This window comes from Neophocaena asiaeorientalis, unplaced genomic scaffold (assembly GCF_003031525.2).
Source record: "Neophocaena asiaeorientalis asiaeorientalis breed wild unplaced genomic scaffold, Neophocaena_asiaeorientalis_V1.1 scaffold43, whole genome shotgun sequence".
NCBI lineage: Eukaryota > Metazoa > Chordata > Mammalia > Artiodactyla > Phocoenidae > Neophocaena > Neophocaena asiaeorientalis.
In genome coordinates this window covers 13,966,973-13,980,257 of record NW_020173674.1, presented here as the reverse complement: position 1 = coordinate 13,980,257, position 13,285 = coordinate 13,966,973, and the positions used below count along the sequence as shown (strand labels likewise).

Sequence of the window (13,285 nt, the reverse complement as noted above, 5' to 3'; positions counted from 1 at the left end):
TGATGACTGAAATAATCTTATGTTAGCATTGCCCATCCCCTCCCCACAGGCAATTCAGAAATCACTTATGGCCACTGACCACACACATCCTTTCCCTTCTCTCTTTGCCTGAAAGCTGAGGCTTCAGACAGAAACACCCAATCTTTCTACCAGGCAAGTCGACTCCTCTCAAGGTCCAGACTGGGACAATCAAGACATTCTGCCATAAGAATGATGAGTTCAGCCAACTGCTGGAAGGATACTCTCATGAGAATATGGGTAGAGTTGCTTGGGTCTAGGTAGAAAGTTCCCTGTGCAGCTTCCTAGTCTGAATCTTTATCATCAAGACTTTGTGTTTAAGAATGATGCTCTATGTCATCACTTTCCAGAGTAGAACCGAACGCTTCCTACCAGTTAGTGTCACTATTGTCTCCTTTCCTACTCTCCCTGGCATACAGCGAGTGGGGTGGGAGGTTGTGGGGAAGAAGTGGTAACTGCGTTCCTTCCCCACTGGCAGGCAGTTCTGGCTAAATTCTTCCAGTAAGTCAACATTATAAGGTTTAAAATGGTGCTATCTTAATTATTTTAAATTTAGGAAAATTTCCCTTTCCTTACATCCCTCTGCTACAGCCTTTCATCATTGTTAAGAAACCCTGATGATAAAACAAGCTTCTTCTCACACAGATGTAGAGAACCAAGGGGGGAAAGGGTTGGGGGTGGGATGAACAGGGAGACTGAGATTGACATATACACACTACTAAATATAAAACAGATAGCAAATGAGAACCTACTGTATAGCACAGGGAACTCTACTCAGTGCTCTGTGGTGACCTAAATGGGAAGGAAATTCAAAAAGGAGGGGATATACGTATATAGCTGTATATAGCTGATTCACTTTGCTGTACAGCAGAAACTAACACAATACTGTAAAGCAACTATACTCCAATTAAAAATAAATAAAGCTTCTTTTGTGGGACCTCCCTGGTGGTCCAGTGATTAAGACTCGGAGCTTCCACTGCAGCGGGCGTGGGTTCGATCCCTAGTCAGGGAACTAAGACCCACATGCTGTGCAGTGCAGCCAAAAAAAAAAAAAAAGCTTCTTCATGGTATAGAGATCAGCAGCTAGAATCCTTAGCTAAGTGGGATCTGAATACAGCTGAATTGACAAGTGCGTTACGGGCTGCTTAGAAAGGGCTCACAAAGATTTTCGTCCCACCTAACCCATCACTGGGCTTGTCAACTGATTTACTCACCTGTGGAAGAAAGTTTGGACGTGGAGTGAGTCTAGGAGGGGGGATAAACTGTGGTACTTTGATGGGCTGAGGAGGTGTTGCCTGAACCTGCTAAAAAATGAGAAAAGTAAATCAGAGAGGAAAATAATTATTCAATATCAAAGATGGTATTCTTAAAGTATTTTCAGCATCACTATTCTCTCAATCAGACAATATTTTCTATAAGCTTTCATCGTAGAATTAATCATCTGAATTAACACTGCCTTAAGAAACTTGTTTACTCTCCTGCTTGCAGGCTTTACCCCATAAAGTAAACCAACCTCATTTCTGTTTCCTTACACAGCTAACGTAGAACACAGCAAGCTCAGCAATCACAATTTCCTCTGACGTTCAAGAACTCTTGCACTTATGTATTTTATTTTATTTTATTTTTTTAACATCTTTATTGGGGTATAATTGCTTTACCGCACTTATGTATTTTAAAAGTCAACACTGGATCCAAAGGAAAATCAAACTTGCTGCCTGGACAAATGGGCTTTTTCCTAATATAAGAGCTTTACATAACAGTGAACGGCTTTATTCCTATAGAGAATGTTCTAACTCTCAGCGTCCGGCTGAGTGAGTTGGTTACTCCCCTAAAGATTCCTGGGTAAGTAGTAAAGCTTCACTTTAATGCCCTCTAGTTTCACTCACCACTGGTCATTATTCGAAAGCCACTAAGAGCTCTTAGCTTCCATTTTAAGAATGGACATTTAAACTACAATTTGGGTATATTCTGAAAACAGTTTTTAGACAGTTTTACCCTAGAAATCTCAAGAACAATTTTTATTCAAGTGCTTCTTCCTTCTAGGGATCTTTTTTCTGATGGACCTTGGACATGGACACTGTTATTTGTGAGTTTCTTGAAAAAATTTTAAGTGCCCAACTAACTCCAGTACTTCCTGAGTGCAATTTCAAGGAAGAGTGTACTAAAAAAATTCACAGCATTTTCCCCAAATTGGTAACATAGCACCAGAGAGTTTAAGCACTCTAGTTTCACAGGAAGGAGTGTGGTTAGGATAGAGGGAGAGATACATGAAACAGTGTAAATGCCTCTGTGAAGGACATTTTCCCCCCTTAAGTCAAGTCATCCTTTGGCCTCAGATAATACCTCAAAGAGTTTTGATCCCTGGTGTAAGAACACCTCTATAGTTATTTAAATAGATAGCAGGAATGCCATATTCCCTTGTCAGCCCCGAAGGGGAATCTGGTATGATAGAAGAGTGATGGAGACTGAAAAATCCAGCAGGAGCATAAAATGGATATACTCTACAAATGCATATCCTGAACCCTCGCATGTGGGCACACATGAGTAGCAGCTGCTGGCTTACCAGAGTGACTGTGTTTTTTGCCACAATTTGGACAGCCTCTGCCCCAGGCCCAGGGACCTTACTAGACGTCTGGAGGTTGACTGGTGTGTTCTGCACATCAGTGCTGAGCACAGCCTTCTGACTGTTGATGGCGGTCACCATAGCAATGGTAGGTCTCTGGCCCACAACAGAGGCAGGCATGGTCGCAGTTGCTGCTTTCAAGACGAGAGGTAGTGTCTTTGTGGTAATCATAGAAGCTGTAGTTACAGTCTTCTAGGAGACATGGAGAACAGACATTAGGACGCTGAAGTGTCATCCCACTAAACAAAATGCTAGCCTCCAGAAGAAAACAAAGCAATAATTCTCATCATCAGTCAAGTTTCTTGGTGTAACAACATTTCTTTTGTGTACATAAAGCACAGTTCTTACTATACGAAAAGGCAATCTCTAGTTTGCCAGAGTTCTCAAATTTAGCTTTAAGTTCATAGTAATAACTGCAGACTAATATGGGCACAGGGTTCTCAACAAGGAAGGGGGTGGGTTTACAGATACAGAATACGAGTATACCTATTTCTTCTGATTTTTCTAATTCTTTGCTTGCTCTCAATTAATTTAAATTTTGTAGAAGTTGCAAATCAATGAGGTACACACCATCTCTATCATTAATTGCTACCACCTCTTCAATATGAAGAAAGCTATCATATAATTCTGGATATCTGCCTCCTGTGACACAAAGGCTGGGATAAAACGACAGTGTCTTTTAATTCTTTTGAGTGCCACCCTGGAGAAGAGGAAGGGCAACTCACATAAGAATTAGTACAATTGTTGCCTCAAAGGCAGTAAATCCCAAACTCTAGATAATGAAACCTATTAACCAACTAGTATAGTAAATACCAGCTCTTGATACCAAAGGGATATGAATCACAACGTACAATCTTTGCTCTGCAGGACTGCTGCAGAAGTGAGGAAAGATCCAGAAAAAGGCGACAAGGTGGAAACAAACACCTGAGTTTCAGAAAGTCTTATAGATCAGAGTCTGAACTGAGCTGAGAGGACTTGACTGATGCTCCACAAGCGCTACTGCAGCTTTGAAGCTGTATTTTTCTAGACTTTCTATTAGAGTAATTAAAGGAGCCAGCTACAAAACAAGAAAATATAAACAACCTCATTTCATGGCATACACACCTATCGAATGCTACTAGTCACTCAAGATAGAGATGTTTCCGAAACGTGAAAATATACCTGGTCTAACTTGTTGGTTCTGATTTTGATATTATTTCACCTGTTTCTTCTTACTTGCACTGTTCAGTTTGGTAGCTAATAGCCTCATGCAGGTATTCAAATTTAATGAAAACAAAATAAAAATTAAAACATCAGTTCCTCAGTCACACTAGCCACATTTCACATGTTTACAGCCACACATGGCTAGTGGCTACCAAACCGGACAGTGGAGCTTTCCAACACTACAGAAAGTTCTATTGGACAGCACTGCCCTCGACCAGGGAAAAGGACCCCACTCTCCCTGACACAGATCTGAACAAATTCCTTTGTGAATTTCTATTTCAGTGTCTATGCAAGCCCTTGTGTATTGTTTGGTTCTAAGTAATTTTTCTACCTTAAACACATACATGCATGTATTATCTAATATTTTAACAACTTTTTTTTCTTTTAACCTAAACAATGTAATAATCTGGCCCTGTCTATCCCATCACAGCCTAATGAGCAATCCTTATTGGTGCCTGCAATTAAAATCACCCAAACAGGTTCCTCTTCTCTAAGTCAACAATACAGAATGGCTCATTCTCCTTGCCGTTGTCCTCTCAAGCGTGAAATGGGAGTAAAAGGGGGAACACGGATAATTATTTATTTTGGGAGGTAGCAGGTCATCCTGCCTATCAGTGATGAAAACCAAATAAAAGCTAAGTGCTATTTATCATCAGAAATGTCACAGTAGTGTAGCAGCGGGACTGACTTTGTATTACCTGCTATTTTTAATATGTGTTTTTAACCCAGTGTGATATTAGCTCTCTCCATCAATTTAAAACATTCAAATACGAAGAACTTTTTGAAGTGGTGAGCAAGTCACACCAGATGGCATTCAATCCTGGTGCCAACACAGGTTATGGAAGAAAAGCTCTAGTCAGCAGAACTCACTGACATGGATTTTAAACACAGTCATGCATGTTGGTTCTACTTTAAAAGAGGGTCAATATACTTTTGTTTAAAACATCCTTGATCAGGTAAGTCATTAACAATCTTTAGAATAATTTTTCTTAAAAAGTGAGTAAAACCTCAAACTCACCTGATTTATATACTTAGCATTACCTGCAACACTAACAAGCACTGAATTCTAACAAGTCTGTTCATATGTTAGGTTAGCATTTTTATTCTACTTTATAAATATTTGGTTGTAGCTAATTTCACTCCATCTATTCTAGCATCTACATAACTCTCTCTGTGTACAGAGGCACAAGACCTAGGACTATATGCACTGATGAAAAGCTTTTGAAGACTACATTTATTTGCAAACCATTTACTGACACCAGGTTCTGACACAGGTGCTGCTTAGATCTTCACTCCTGGTCTGGTGCTTATCCTACTGTTAAGTACTAGGGAACATAAGTCAAACTCCTGGAGTTCTGATGACAGAGAGTATCTAGAATTTTGATATCCAAACCTAAGGAAAACCTCTGAATTGTTCTGGCAGGAGGAAGAGAAGACAGTGAGGAAAGGTGCCCAGAAAAAAAAAAAAATTATTTTTATGGAAGCTGTCATTAGTCCTTGGCTGGTTGATGCTATCCAAGTACGATCACCTTCAAAAGATGACAGCAGGGGCTTCCCTGGTGGCGCAGTGGTTGAGAGTCTGCCTGCAGATGCAGGGGACACGGGTTTGTGCCCCGGTCCAGGAAGATCCCACATGCCGCGGAGCAGCTGGGCCCGTGAGCCATGGCTGCTGAGGCTGTGCGTCCGGAGCCTGTGCTCCGTAATGGGAGAGGCCACAACAGTGAGAGGCCCGCGTACCGCAAAAAAAAAAAAAAAGATGACAGCAGTTTCCCCAGTTTCATGAAGGGGCTCTTTATGAACAAAACCCAAACTGCATGAACTAGAAGTTAATGCAGAAAATACATGGCAAGAAGCACTAACAACAAAATCCTTTTATTTTTTTGCTAAGTTTTTTTTTTTTTTACCTGCAAAGCATGAGGTATCGATTTAAAAAAGATAAACTCCAACGTACAAATCAGAACTTAGAGGCATTATTACTATGGGCTCTAATTAACTTCCACAACACCTATTTTAGACTATTTGTTTAATTTTTTTTAAATTTTATTTATTTTTGGCTGCGTTGGGTCTTCGTTGCTGTGTGCAGGCTTTCTCTAGTTACAGCGAGCGGGGGGCTACTCTTTGTTGTAGTGTGCGGGCTTCTCGCTGCGGTGGGTTCTCTTGTTGCAGAGCATGGGCTCTAGGCACATGGGCTTCAGAAGTTGTGGCACGCGGACTCAGCAGTTGTGGCTCGAGGACTCTAGAGCACAGGCTCAGTAGCTGTGGCACACAGGCTTAGTTGCTCCACGGCATGTGGGATCTTCCTGGACCAGGGCTCAAACCCGTGCCCCATTGGCAGGCGGATTCTTTACCGCTGCGCCACCAGGGAAATCCCTATGTGTTTAATTTTGAATGGAAGGTAACTGTCGTACACTCGGACAACTATCAATAGAACCCCTCCTCCTTCTGTCTATGAGGGTTTATTTTCTGTTTGGTTTTATTAGCTGCATGCCTCTTTACATTTGTACTCATTTAAAATGGCAGAGTTGTGAATTTAAGTTGAAGGGTACGCCTGTGTTAAACTATTCTTTCTTTTTTTTTCTGTAGTTTGGAAAAATTTCAAAATATACATACAAACATAAGCTGGAGTTAGCTGAGTAAAGGGGACTGATCCTCCCACCGCCCCATGGCTTGGTACATGCTAATCACCTGACTTAGAATAAAACGCTTTCTCATTCTAGCCCTTCCTCCCTGCCCATGCTGATTGCTAAATTAATAGGTAATCCTTTCTGGACTTAGAAATTTAGTATATGCCGTGTATTAAACTTCCCATTTGTCCTTGACCTCATGAATCTTTAATGACTCCCTATGACTGCCAAAACCCCCAAAAGTTCTGCCACATATTGGAGGGCTTCCACAAGCTAGCCTCTTCCCACCTTCTGGTTTTATATCCCTCTCCACCATTTCCTGGAATCCACGCTCCAGCCACATCAGCCTACTTGCTATTTCCAAGACACGCGTTTACTTTTTTGAGTCCATACTTCTGTTCACATTGTTCTCTACACCTCGATGCTCTTCCCCCTGTGCTCCATCACTGAAATCTCACTTATCTGTCAAGGCCCTGATCAAAAGCCACCTCCTTTATGAAGCACTCTCTGATCCCTCTAGTCAATATTGCTGTCCTCTGGTATTTTCACAGGTGCTTTCATTTTATTCTTCTTTGTTAGCTGTTTACATCTTCCTCTCCTCTAAATTTGTTATGTTATTGAAGACAGAAATTCTGTCTTATTTACAAGACATTGCCTAACAGAAAGCTTGCATATAGTAGAGACTCAATAAGTATTTACATAATGAATGAAAATAATTATCATAGTTTACCAGATTCTAGGCAGGGACCATTACTACCTCTTTATATACCAGAAGCTCTCATATAAGGAGCATGTGATAAATAATGATTGACAGTTTACTATAAAAACAAAACCCAATAACCTAGAGATCTTATGGCTTTTAACATTAAACAGAACAAAATAATATAAAACAAGCTTAGCTAAATCAATTAAATATATCAAGTGGGCTACCAGATGGAGGGATGCCACATAACACTGTTTTGGGGATAGCCCTAGGCCCCTTACTATTACCATCCCAAAGCAGCACAGAACTCAGATTACCAGGGAAGGAAATAGCTATTGTAAGTATTATATAAGTATTTTCTCTGATTTGTGTGATATGGAATGGTACTTGAACAGAAAGTTTCCACGGGTTAGGAGAGAAAATTCCTAGTACCAGGAAACAATGAATTCTACCACACTCCTTCCATGTAAACACTTTCTGATCAAATTGTACTTTGAGACGAGAACAACCAATCCAACTCTGTTTAAAACTCCAAAAAAAGTAAACTTATAGGCAATCTTTTAGAAGAAATATAAATGCTGGTCAGGGGCGGTTTAAAGTCAGTTTGAATGCCTAATTTCCAAATAGCCTTGGAGATTAGGGTAAAAATGATGTAGGCCACTCTAGCTACCTGATGTACAACAGGGATTCTTCATTTTCCTTCTTTGGCATTTTATATAATGTTGGCATTTCTCTTTTTGGTATTGTATGGCAGTCTACAGTAGCGAATGGGCGGAATTTTTAACCAGAACATCTGGGTTCAAATCTTGGCTCCACCATATAATAGATATATGATTTTAGGTAATTACTTAATCTTTCTGTGCCTTAGTTTTCTTTTCTAAAAAACAGAGATAATAATAATACTGTCCTTAGTAGGATGGGGTGAGGACTCTGTATGGTATACATGTAAAGTGCTTAGGACAATGCCAGTATATGGTAACCTCTATTAACTGTTAACTATCTTTAGTAATCTTCAGTATTTTTGTAAGTAATGTATTTTTCATTTGCAAAATATTGTATATGAACCAGCCCAATGTCCGTAAGTGGTGACTAACCAAGTAAACTAAAATCTTTTTCTCTACATATAGATACAGTGAAGATGGTGTTGGTGGGTGAGAGGTGTCCATGCTTAGGTTTCAGAAGATCCCAAAGTCTTTGAAACCATGTGCAAAAATGACTGTATTAGGTGTGAGTGTGTATTTTTCCAAGGAGGGAATCCATGGCTTTCAACAGTCTTAAAGGAGCCTGGGACCTCCAAAGATCAAGAACCACTGCTCAAGTGTCCCATTTTAAAAGGTATGCCCACACTACATATAAGTTTGTGGAGATCAAGCTTGAATACTTTTCTTAATAGAAACATTCCCAAATATGTCCTTTTTGTGTGTCTTGATTGCCTCAATATCCTTACATTATATGGTAGTGTAAATGCCCTTTTCAGTAAAATCATTTGCACAGCTACACCAATTAGCGTATTATTAGGCTTCCCACCCCTTAGTGCTATTTTTGACCTGTAGCTTCCATTTCAGATTTCCTTTAGTATATGAGAACAGATACATATTCTCATATGAGATGAACCGGACTTGGAAATGAATATTTCATTTCTATGAAATATACCACCTTCTAAATGCCTCTTTCTACCTGGTTCCATGGGTATTGATCCTGGAATATCTCCACATCTAAAATTGCTAAGAATTCCAGAAAAACAAATCCTGAGGGTCAAGTCACAAAGACTTTTAGAACAAGTGCAAATAAATACTTCCAGAAGTTCAAAAGAAGACGTTAATTCTGTTCTAATACAGAGAAGTGATATTTTGTTGTCACTGATTACCTTTTCTCCTTCTTTGGACAGATGGGAAATCAGTTTAACTTTTACTCCTTGGTAATGTCATTTCCTTCAGGCAATGAATTTCAAGTGATTATCATCCCAGTACAGTATAAAAAAGTAACCAAAATAACCTTTGTTTAGTGCTGGTTGAGGTTGGTAACATAGTCTGAAACAGGACCTAGTTCTCCATGACCCATAGCAAATCAGCCTACAGCACGAAGCCCGAGGTGCTCCATCCACATTTGTACCTGTGAAGCAGTCAGGCTGGGAGAGGATGCAGCCGACTGGGCGTGGTGGTGGTACTGCTGTTGCTGCTGTAGCTGCTGTAGTGGTTGCTGCTGTGCTGTTTGTAGTTTGTTTTCAGATTGTGGCAATGGCTGTATTTGGAACTTGTCTGGTTGTTCTTGCTTTACTATCAGGTTCTTCCGAAGCTGTTCAACTACTCTTTTCTACAAAGGAGGACAAAAAAGAATAAAATCTATCAGAATATTGTTCTATCTCAGCTGTACAGAAATAGGCAGGAATTATATGCCTCTGACATCTTTTCTGTAACTAGCTTATTCTAGATCTTGTTATCTCTAAAATTTACAGATTAGACAACTGAGGAGAAACCCATGGCATAAGTAACGTTTTATATCAATCTATAAAGGGAAACGGAGGCACAGATGAGAAGAAAAGCTAATGGAGGTCGCATAGCAGAGCTGAGACTCCTTGACTATTATTATTTAGCGTGCTGGGCTGGAAGGGCAGTATAACGTAGCAGTGAAGACACAACTCTGCAAACATACTGCCTCAATTCAAATTTCAGTTTTGCTACTTACCAGCTATATGATGTTGGTCAAGCCACTTAACCTATCTGTGCCTCAATTTCCTGTTCTGTAAAGGTGAGGTGATTAATAATATCCTTAGGATTCTTACGAGTACCAAACTGCCTCACGTAAAGTACTCGGAACTATGAGTGGCACACACTGCTGGTCATTTATTTTTTTTTTTTTGCATCTGGTAACATACATACCAGTTATACTACAGTAATTTTTGTTAATCAAACAAACATCATGTATCTAATGGCAGTTTCATCATGTATCTAATGGCAGTTTCAAACATTAAACAGACTTTTAAACAAAGAAACCTTGATCCCAGCACTATGCAATATACACGACAGACACTGTAAATAACTGAAACGTAACTCATGAGCACTGCTTTGCTGGGACAGGATCTGTGAAAACACATACATTTGCTTAGGCAGAGTAGTGTTTTAGCTATACGGGATGAAAATTTTTAATTAAGGTTTTTGGAATTTTCTGGCCTTGTTGAAATCCAAGAAAATGGTGCATTTGGAAACCTTCATTACTATAATAATACATTTCAACAAAAGGTAAGCTCCATGTGGGTATGGATTTATTTTGTTCACAACTAACCTCTGCATCTAGAACTACAGTGGCTAAGTAAATGTCCTCATTCTCTTCACATGATGTGTGAAGTGATGGAACCAAAGACCAGCAAATGGCTCAGAGAAAATACAATAACCATTTGGGGTCAGACCTGGGTTCTGACTCTCCTGCCCTAATGGCTGGAAGAAAGTATAAGCAGCACTCCTCGCCTACACTTTCAAGTGAGTTCACCAGCTGAGGTTTGTTATTTCTGACAAAAATAGATTACTGTCTTCTCATATAGATTTAAATAGAGAAGAAGTAAATGAAGATCTTTAAATAAGGGGTTAAGTGAAACCATAAGGGCCGGGTTGATTTCACATTCCTGCCTATGATTCTAACCAACTTCACTACACACACTCTCTAAAGAATCCAAACCTGCAGGTTACTTCCTTGACATATTTGAATGTTAAAACATTTACAAAATGGATTTTTAAAAACTTTAAGTCAATACAAAATACATTCTTGAGAAAAATTTTAATATTTTTATTACTGATTCTTTTTAGGCAATGAAAATATCACATAAAGGCCAATTTGGTGCGGCGGGGGTGGGGGTGGGTCTGCTATACTTTGTACTCTGCTAGCACCACCTCTTTGAGCAGTTAAATATTAAAAAGAAAAGATGTAGAGTCCAAAGTCTTTCCAGAAACCATCTGCAGAATACTAAAAATACAAATTAATAAAAAAATTCTTAAAAAATAACTTTCAAGTCTTCAAAATCCTGTTTCTCAAGTGTAAAACTTAGGCAATTGAATAGATATAGTTTAAGAGAAGGGGAAGTAACAGTAGCAGTGGCATGGATAATCCTGAGTACCACACGTAGACTTTATTGCTTGGTGACTGCCAGAACAATAAGACATTTAACAATTAAGTAATTATTTAGAGTTGCTTCCAGTCCCCCTCCCCAACATATTAATCGGCATTAATCGAACATATTAACAAACTAGCTAAAGTACGGCATCATTCTTAGTCCCTTTACCAAAACAAAAACAAAACCCCCCAGCTCCAATCAGGGGGAGGAGAGAAACCAGGAGGAAATAATACAAACATAAATGTGACACCTGCCAAAAAATAAACTTTGAATAAAAACAGCACAGGAGGGCTTCCCTGGTGGCGCAGTGGTTGAGACTCTGCCTGCCAATGCCGGGGACACGGGTTCGAGCCCTGGTCTGGGAAGATCCCACATGCCGCGGAGCAACTAGCCCCGTGAGCCACAACTACTGAGCCTGCGCGTCTGGAGCCTGTGCTCCGCAACAAGAGAGGCCGCAATAGTAAGAGACGCGCGCACCGCAATGAGGAGTGGCCCCCACTAGCCGCAACAAGAGAAAGCCCTGGCACAGAAACGAAGAGCCAACACAGCCATAAATAAATAAATAAAATTAAAAGAAAAAAAACAGCACAGGAAACTAAATAATTACTATACCAGGCACAAAAGGAAAGGGTGTTTTTCTCCTCTATAGCCGTTTTTAGGAAATACAGTGTGCTCTCCTACTTACTGCCTAACCGGGTTAAACTAGAAGCAAGAGACATAGCTTGGAACCCACTCCCAGTGTTTTGTACAACAGAGGGGAACAGTAGGGGAAAGAACAAGAAAGGGACGCAGGCTAGAGTACTCTGAAGCCATATGGCTAGAGCAAGGTGACAACCAATCAGAACCAGAATCAGAAACGTGGGAGTCAGTGAGTCACGATGCATTCACAACTGTTCCTCCCCCAGGGCCTGAAACTAAGCGAGGAGGGGAGATGGGATCAAAATACTCGCAAACTTTCATTAGTCCTTGAGAAGAGGAAAAAAAGAAGAGAGAGAGAGCTGTGCAGATTGGACACGGGTCAGATCATATGAGGTGAGTAATGCTTTCTTTGAAAGAAGGCGCTGGCATATTTCAGAGAGCCGCTCAGAAATGCATTGTCCTGGCAGTCCTTGCTGCGTTCACCAGAAGCCTAGAAGAATACCCAGAATATAGTTGTGCATGTCTGAAATTTTTTAAAAAAATCAACAGTCAGGGGAAGGACTGTTGCCTTCTGTCAAATAAACTATTCACTGCATTTTGAAAACCAATGATCTAAAGTTAGGTGAGCTCTGCAGTGGAGGCGCTCCTTAGGTGTACAGAGACCCTGCACACTCTTTTAAGGACCAACTAATAAAGGAGAGTTGCCCTGTGCAGTAGCTGGCTTTTCTAGGCTCCACAATCCAGTCTTGTTCTAGTTCAGTCTTGCAGCTCTGGCAAATACAACAGTCACATTAACTCCAGCAGGACCCCAATCTGGGTCAGTACCAGTTCTGGGTGGCGGTGAGAGAATACAGCTATAATATTTCATAAATTTTAGCTTGTAGTATCAAGCAAAGTTCTTAAGAAGCCTCATCTCCACAGGAAGTGAGACTATATTCTTCTACCATTTCTTTGTCTTAAACAAAGAAATCATGACTTCTGCTGGTCACTGATGAAGGTTATACTGGCCTAAACAACTGGATGTTTTCAATGTTGTTCACATATAAAGGAGACCTTTAAACATAGCTAATTATCTTGGAACGTTATTCTGAAGCTTTCAGAAAAGGCTAAGTCTCACAAACTGGCCATTCATCACTCACTAACAAGTTAATGAGAGCTAAAAAAGGAGGGGGGGGTAAAGCAATTACACTCCAATAAAGTTGTTAAAAAATAAAATTAAAATTTAAAGGGGGGGTGGGGAACAAAAGAAAGGAAAAAGGAAAAGCTGGAAAGAATGAAGGCAGAAGAGAAAGAGAAAAGTTAACAATTTATTATCTTCTCTCCTTAATATATTTTCTATAAACAACAGGCCAATGTGCCAGGTATCCAGA

General features: G+C 40.0%; 1 protein-coding gene across 19 annotated transcripts in view; it reads right to left on the bottom strand.

Annotated features, from left to right (window-relative positions):
* The window catches only part of PHF21A (PHD finger protein 21A), a 186,407-nt gene that overhangs the window by 44,778 nt on the left and 128,344 nt on the right, over positions 1-13,285 (bottom strand). For 13 of the 19 annotated variants that reach the window (XM_024748957.1, XM_024748940.1, XM_024748958.1 and 10 more), the window contains 3 exons: positions 9,284-9,484; positions 2,582-2,833; positions 1,233-1,322 (listed from right to left, as the gene is read on the bottom strand). In XM_024748957.1, the coding sequence (XP_024604725.1) occupies positions 1,233-1,322; positions 2,582-2,833; positions 9,284-9,484 (543 nt within the window). The remainder of the gene's footprint in view (positions 1-1,232; positions 1,323-2,581; positions 2,834-9,283; positions 9,485-13,285) is intronic. The other 6 variants (XM_024748952.1, XM_024748960.1, XM_024748955.1 and 3 more) reach the window with 2 other exon arrangements.